The sequence below is a fragment of the Puma concolor genome, chromosome D4 (assembly GCF_028749965.1).
Source record: "Puma concolor isolate L17-30 chromosome D4, mPumCon1.1.hap2, whole genome shotgun sequence".
In the NCBI taxonomy this organism is placed as follows: domain Eukaryota; kingdom Metazoa; phylum Chordata; class Mammalia; order Carnivora; family Felidae; genus Puma; species Puma concolor.
Genome location: NC_141679.1, coordinates 94389194 through 94396781, shown reverse-complemented (window position 1 = coordinate 94396781; position 7588 = coordinate 94389194). Strand labels below are relative to the sequence as shown.

General features: G+C 65.9%; 1 protein-coding gene across 1 annotated transcript; it reads left to right on the top strand.

The window, feature by feature from the left end:
* The first annotated feature begins 2144 nt into the window (after positions 1-2144).
* On the top strand, positions 2145-5634 carry LOC147575172 (uncharacterized). Its single transcript, XM_086683960.1, has 7 exons — positions 2145-2312; positions 2455-2588; positions 2835-3067; positions 3256-3366; positions 3557-3695; positions 4204-4225; positions 4331-5634. The coding sequence occupies exons 1-7, from the start codon at positions 2217-2219 to the stop codon at positions 5099-5101; spliced, it is 1506 nt and encodes a 501-aa protein (XP_086540086.1). The 5' UTR covers positions 2145-2216; the 3' UTR covers positions 5102-5634.
* The last annotated feature ends 1954 nt before the right edge of the window (positions 5635-7588 follow it).

Here is a 7588-nt window from a genome sequence, read left to right as displayed (position 1 = left end):
CGGCTGCTAAAGCTGCACGTGACACACATCCGGCTGGAATTCTGACCGGGATCCGTCCGCCGGACGGGAGGGAGCGCGCACGTCTACGCAGCGGGACCTCGGACCCGCGTGCGAGGTTCAGCGTTTATTTAGTCTGAGCATCTCGATACCAGTTCATAGTTTTCTGGGCAGAACGTCTGCGCGCTTTTCCTGTTGGATTCATTTCCGGTTACTCGACTTTTGTGTTTTACTGAGTCGCAAACTCTCTTCACCCTCCTCATCTCGCCTCGTTCACAGGGGTGTCTGGGTGGGGGGGGTCAGTCGGGTGAGCTGCCGGCTCTTGACTTTGGCTCAGGTCGTGACCTCAGGGCTCTGTGCTGACCGTGTGGAGCCGGCTTGGGACTCTGTCTCCCTCTCTCTGCCCCTCCCCCTGCTCTGCTCGTCTCTCTTCCTCCCTCCCCCCCCACCCCCCCCCCACCCAAAACAAGTAACAAGCGTTAGAAGAACCGTGCGCTCTGGGGCACAGAAACAGCTCCTTCTGTGCCGGTCCCGCGGTCGCTCACACACGCCTTTCCAAATTCAGCAGCGCGACAGACTCACCTACAGGTGACGCTCTTCGCATAACTGCACACCCGCCCACGGCCTCACTCACACCTGACACCAGCCTCTCCGCACGGCTTCGTCCCCACCTTTACTGGAAGGGCCGGCACCTGCTCGGTGGCGGTGGGGACAGTCGGCGCCTACCGTCCTCAGTCCTAGAAGGAAGCTTTCCACCTTCCCTGAGGCAGGACCGGGGCAGTCTGCCTGTTTGGGTTTTAATTTTTCAATTTCACCTAAATCCACGTCAGTTAACGTACGGCATGACAGTGGTTTCAGGAGAACCCGGTGATTCACCCCTACATACAACACCCGGTGTTCATCGCAAAGGCGCCCTCCTCAATGCCCCTCGCCCGTCTAGCCCATCCCCCCACCCCGCCAGCAGCCCCCGGCGTGTTCTCTGTATTTAAGAGTCTCTAACGGTGTAACGATCTCCCTTTAAACAGATTAGTTCCCTTTTGTGTCTAGGGCGGTAGGAGTTACTATCACGAGTAGTTGTTGAATTTCACCAAATGTGTTTTCTGCAGCAAATACCGTACGATTTTTCCCTCCGCTCTCAATGTGAAATGCTTTGATTCCCGATGGCTGAACCAAGCTAGCGGAGTTAAACTCACTAGGCCTCAATACACCACGCTTTTCCTACACTGCTGGGTTCATTTTACATGTATTTGGGGCCCCTGAACTTTTATGCGTGTGACCTGTGATTTTTCCTTTCTCGTCATTGTCCTCGTCAGGCTTTGACATTGAGGTGTCACACTGTGAGGGGAGCAGGCCACGGGGATGTGAGGATGGGTGTGGGGAGAGAGCACAGGGTCCGGGCCTTGCTGGGGGTGTGGGCGCCTGGCCGGAGGGAGGGGGGCGAGGGCGCTCATGGGAGCACGCGCAAGGAGTCCTGCGGCCCACAAGTGGGCGGCACACCGGGGCTCAGAGAACCTGAGTGTCCCCAGCCCATGGGGACACGGCCACCCGCTCGTGCACTGGGCCTGCTCTGCTCCCGCGGGCCCTGGGGGTCCCTGAGGACGAATTCAGAATTCAGCCGAGCTCAGGTCACCCCGCAGGGGGAGGCTCAGGACAGGACCGCGGTGGAGACGGGGTTCCTCTGACTCCCGCCCGCTGCCCCTACCCCACTCCCGTTACCCCGGGACTTAGGCCTCCCCTTGCTCTGCCCAAATGGGCGGATCCAGGAGAGGTACCGGCAGCCCAGGCCGTCTCACAGCGCATCGAGGTCCGGCCCCGGGCGCGAGCTTCCTCAGACCCCCTGCCAAGTGCCCAGACATCGTGAGCAAACAGCCGCGATGCATGGGAGGCTGTCGGAGGAGACCTCCCGGCCACCCGGGGCCGTGCGTCAGCCTCGATGGCTGGAGGTCCGGCGCTCAGCGGGAACGCACAGATCCCGGAAGCGGCCCAGGCGGGCCCTGTTGTTCTGGAAACGGCAGGACTGCCAGCACCGAGGGGGCAGAGCCTGGCGGCCAAGTGGCATTGTTGGCGGTGGCCGTGACAAATAGAGGGTCACTGTGGGGAGCGGGAGGGAGCCCGTGACGGCCCACCACGTGGCCCGGAACCCTCTCCCGGGAGGGGACAAAAGGGCCACGGCCACAGGCTCCGGACACCTTTCGTCCGTCGGCTACTCCCGCCTCACCATGAACGTCCTGAGGCTGGCACTCTTGCTCACCCTGCTCGGTGGCCCCCAGGCCCTGCACATGCACCCCCAGGACCCCAACTTCACTGAGAATCTGGTAGCCAGTGCAGGCATCAGGAGTCGGGGGGTGTGGCTGGGGGCAGCGGGAAAGGGGCCAGTTCAGGGCTCCCTCTGGAGGGAGGGTCGCCCCCCGCCCCGCCACCCCGCACCAGCACGGCCCCCTCTGCTCTCCTCGGCAGGTCGATGGCAATTGGTTCTCGATAGCACGAGCATCCAATGAACCGAAACTCCTCAGGACGGACTCAGACACGATGTTCTTCATCCACAAGACCCACGTGACCTTCAAGGCCATGCAGTTCCACGTCCACAGAAGGTAAGAAGTCTGGGAAGAGGGTGCCAGACGGGGCCGAGGTCCAGGGTCCCGTGCCGGGCCCCGTGGGGTGCAGGGACACCAAGGTCAGCGGTCGCACGAGGCAGGGCTGGGGCTCGCTGCCCTGGGACGGGACACACGTGTCCAGTGCCCAGCGTGGCCAAGCCCCACCCAGCGCCACCGAGGGGCTCCACGGACACCACGCCTTCCAGATGCCGGGTTCCAGGGGGCCTTGTCATCCTCTCCCAGGGTAAAGGGTAGGTGTATCCCAATTGTACTGACGGCAAGTAAGACGAGAAGGAAGTTTCAGTACGTGCTGAAGTGTAAGTACGAACCGGCAGCCTCGTCCAGCCCGGGAGTGGGGAGCCCCGGGGACTCCCGGGCAGAGAACGGCCAGGAGCTCGCCGGCCAGGACGCCGCCTCACAGGAGGGACCCACGGGCTGCGGCACCCCTTGGGCCCTCTCGGCAGTGGGCGGGTGGGGTGAGCTGGCAGGGGTGTCCGGGAAGGGCGGGAAGCCTGCACCCGGCCCTGCCCCCTCCTGGGGCCTGACTGGTCACGAGCACCAAGTTGTCAATGGCCGTAAAGGGACAGGAGGGCTCCCAGGGTCCGGCTCCCGCCTGGCGGAGAACTCCGCACCCCTGCCTCCCGCCCACCCCCCGGACTCACAGATGCTGGCCACAACACGATCTTCATGGAGAAGGCGGATCCCCACCGCTTTGTCACCTTCTGCGTCCACAACAGGAGGCACAGGAAGAAGACGGTGATGGTGGGCCTCCTCAGTGAGTGCCCGCCACCCAGAAACCGCCCCCCGCCGGGGCAGGGCGAACTCCTGCCCCAGCCGGCAGGAGCCGGGGGGTGGGGGTCGGCTGCCATGAGGCCACGGGGGAACAGGACGGCGATCGGGTGTTAGACAAACAGGGGAGACCCACACACACGTCAGCAGTTCACGGAAGTCCCCTTGAGCTTTAGCATCAAGAACGGAAAGGAAAGTCTTGAGCGACCCCATCCTTGCATCCACTCCTGCCTACAAGCAGAGAGACCCTGCAGTGGCCGGTGGCCCCCACGCTGTACCTGAGGCCACCGGGGACACGGTGTCCCACAAGAGCAGGTTAGCAGACGGTGGCCCGTGGGCTGTGACGCCTCCCTGCTGTCATCAGAGGCCTCGGGGTCTGGGTGTGGAGCGCGTCTTCTCTGTGACGCGGGAGGGTTGGGACACGTGGCTCGGGAAAGCATGTTTGGGAGACAGGTGACCTCCCACGGGCCCACGGTTAAGGGCCGTGGGTCGGACTTCACTGGTCACGGGGGTTCCGGAGGCGAAGACCAGAACGTCCTGACCTGTGGTCTCATCACCCTGAGCCTCCACGAGGCTTCTCCTTTCTCAGACCTCCCTTCCCTTTCCCTTAAGGACACTGGCCGTTGGCTTTCGGGCGCATCCTGCACCCAGCGTCTCCTCATCCCGACCCTTAGCCACACCTGCTTCTAAACCAGATCCCAAGTCCCAGGGACAAAGACCTGACCGCACCTTTCAGGGGACCCAGTCCAGCCCGTTGCAGGGAGCGCTGAGATGACCGTATTTAGTAAACGTGCAGGCTGACAGTCCTGCCTTGGGCCCCCAGGCCTCTTGTGCTGGCCCACGAGGTACAAGCGTCCAGGAGCCCCGGGCTGCACCCAGGCTGACTTCTGGCTCAGCACTCAGCACGTGGGAGCTGCCATGGGGGCACGGACCGGTTCTCCCCGGGGCAGAGACCGTTCGGGGAGGGCGAGTGGCAGCGGCCAGCCCCCGCGGCCTCAGCACCGCAGCTGCCCCCAGCAGCCAGCGGCCCGGGGCCCAGTTTGCTTCAGCTTCGTGGGGGTCGGTTTTGGGGCTGTGGTCGCGGAGCACGTGGCTTGGGTGCACCTTCGCGGGTGTTCCACGGTACCTTCCAAACACGGCTACGTCGACTCACTCGCCTTCAAACAAGCCTAGGGACCCCGACGCCCGCAGATGTCCGTCAGACACCGGCCCTCCGTCCCGACGTGACGAACACCAAGGAATCACTGCGTGGGGACGGCAAGGGCTGGGGCACAGACGATGGGCCGGACCCCACCCGAGGGTCGGGGGTGGCTCCATGGGGCCCTCACCTCTGCTCCGGCCTGACACGGAGCCGCCGGGCAGCCCAGCCACCCCGGTCACGGCAGCTCCTGTCCCCACGGCCCCACCCGCACCCTGAAAATCCCAGGCCGTCTCCAAGCTCCCAGAACCCGAGGCCCGTTATCCCGAACGGCCTTGGGGAGGAACAGCCCGACGCTCTGTCTGCAGGCAGGACCCCCACCGCGGGCTGGGACATCTTGCACACGTTCAAGAGTTACTGCCGGAGCCACGGGACCGGCCCGACCGACATCATCAGCCTGACCCAGCCCGGTAAGTGCCCACCCCCAGCCCGGCCTCGGGAGGCCGCAGGGGCTCAGCGTGGACCGCCACTCAGCACCTGTGCCCCTCCTGCCACAGACCGCTGCCTGCACGCCCGGCCGTAGAGAGGCTGCTGGGCCCGGGTGAGTGAGCTCTGACCCTGCAGGGGCTGCGGCGTGGGGGCCCCTCGAGGCCGGGTGAAACGGCAAGTGCTGCTCCACGGGCACTGACCACCTACCATGCCAGCGGTGGGGTGTGGCTAAGGGCTGGCAGCTCGGGGAGACTCCGGCCACCAGGGCCACGGTCAGGACCCGGAGCGGGGATGCCCACGGGGTCCCCTGAAGACTGTGGGGGCAGTGCCGGCCTGGGGATGCCCACAGAGTCCCCCAAAGACTGTGGGGGCCTGGGGCGCTGGGGGGCCTGCTGCGAGGCTCGGGGCCAGTCTGCAGAAGGAGACCGCGGGACAGGATCTGCCCCATCGGTCCCCCACCCCCCAAACCCACGCCGCCCCTCTCGCTCACAGGAGCGTCTCCCACGCCAGTACCGTCCCGTCGGAGGACTAGAAGTTCACAGTCCACCGGGGGAGCCCTTCAACCGCTCCCCTCCCCCAGGCCCCCGTTCCTGGAGACCTTTCCTGGCGTGCCCAATAAACACCTGCCCCCTGACTGAGTGTGCTCTGTGGGGGTGCTCTGGCTGGTGGCCACAGGGGGCCAGGGCTGCCGGGGGCAGAGAGGTGGGGACCCTCACGTCCACACAGTGGGGGGAGGCCGCTAGGGGTTCCCCAGGGTGCCAGGATGGCGGCACAGGATGCCGGGAGGCGACGGGGCCAGACTCCATGGCCACGTCGTAGGGTCGGGAGCAAGTCTCACGGGGGCAGAGGCAGCTAGCAGACAGAGCCTAGGTCGGTCCCTTGCTTCCCAGCGGGACCCAGCTTAGAGACCCCTTCTGGCCACATGCTTGTGTCTCTGTTAAATGACGGTGGCCGAGACCCCGGGCGCAGCATGGACGGTCACCGACCGCACCTCACTCCTCCCGGCGTCGTCAAAGCCTGGCAGGTGCCCACCCACAGCCCCTGGGGTGGTCACCGAGGTGTCCCAGGTTCCCCTGCCCTGGAGCCCAGCCGTGGGGAGCACCCTGCCCCACAGCGGCCAAGCCCCCGTCCTCCCCGGGGCCACCGCCTGAGCCACACATCAAGCCCACCGTGTCCCAGGCCAGGGGTCCCTGGAGGAGGGGTCTCAGGGACAGGCTTGCTGTGCCGCACCTGCACCAGCCTGGACGGAGGGGACCTTCGTCCCATCAGAAGAGGGGGCCCCCACCCATGCTGCTGGAATGAGGCCTCCAGGCCACACCCCAGCACCCAGGGGGCCTCCCCACCCCTCGGGGGCCCACCCTAGCCTCCTCCATCAGAAGGCCACGCTCCCACCTGCATCCGCCCAGGGCCGCTTCCTTCCAGCTCATTCTTCCAGCAAGAGCCAACAGTGGAGTCGCCTCCTCACTCCCACCCCACCCCTGCCATCGGGCGGCTGCCCTCTCAGCGGCCCCCCCCCCCCCCCGGGCCCCCGGCTGTTCCCGTGTCCCGCCTCTGCGTCCTTTCTGCCGCTAGCCCTCAGCCTGGGGCCGAGGCCAGGCCCAGCCTGCGACGCCTGTGCGGATCACAGACTGGGCGGGGGTGCCCCGCCTCCCTGCTCCTCCTTGCTCTAGTAAAGTCTCTCACCCTGAAGCCCCCAGCCCTGCCTCCCGCTTTCCTCTAGGACAGGCCCAGGGCGTCTCGCCCCCATCGCCAGCTTTCAAAATCCCTGCCAGCACACTGAGGGGAGGGGAGGGGAGTGATGTGGGCAAAGGGACCTGTCCCATCACCCTCTGAGCAAGAGGCGTGGACCTCAGGACCGCCGCCCTGGCTGTGAGCAGGCCTGGGGGCCCCTTTCCTGCCGTGAGCACCCCGCTGTGCCCAGGGGATGGGCTGGGGGACAGCCGGGCCTGCTGGGGGATGACAAGGTGTCCTGGCTGTCAAGGGACCGACGGCAGGCACGGAACGGCACCGAGCTGGTTTCCGGCTCCCTGAGGGGTGTGACACGGGGGACAGCGAGGCCGGGCCAGTCAAGCAGGGGTCTCGGGAGGACCTCCTCTGCCTCCACTGGGTACCTACGGTGGGGGACGGAGAACATGGCCCTCCTGCCAAGATCGGATGGGAGCCTGGGGGCGAAGGGGGGCCCCGGGACTGTGACCCCTCCCCAGCAGCAGAGCCCCCGGCCCAGCCCCCCACCCCCCCGGGGCTCTGGGGCAGGATCTGCGTATCCTCAGGGTTACACTGCTGTGGGTTACACACAACCACCAAGCAGCACCGAGCACCCTGACCAAGACGCCAGCTCACAGTGACGACCCCCCCCCCCCATTCACAGTGACCCCCGGTGACCAGGAGATCCAAGCAGGGGAGGGGCAGCGGGCAGGGCAGGAGGAGGGGCGGTGGGGAGGGCAGGAGGACAGAGAGGAGAGAGGGCTGCCGGAGAGACAGGGCTCAGGGAGGGTGGGACGACAGTAACGGACAGTCAGCTCTCAGCCCAAAGGCTGATGGGCACCAAACCCCAGCTGTGGGCACAGTCCCTCCAAAATGT

What these genes read in the sequence shown, in the direction of transcription:
- LOC147575172 (XM_086683960.1), top strand. Translation starts at nt 2,217, where the DNA reads ATGAACGTCCTGAGGCTGGCACTCTTGCTCACCCTGCTCGGTGGCCCC. An exon ending in GGTGATGGTGGGCCTCCTCA is followed by an intron (nt 3,367 to 3,556) that starts GTGAGTGCCCGC and finishes CTTGAGCTTTAG; the next exon opens with CATCAAGAACGGAAAGGAAA. An exon ending in CTCTTGTGCTGGCCCACGAG is followed by an intron (nt 4,226 to 4,330) that starts GTACAAGCGTCC and finishes TCCCCGGGGCAG; the next exon opens with AGACCGTTCGGGGAGGGCGA.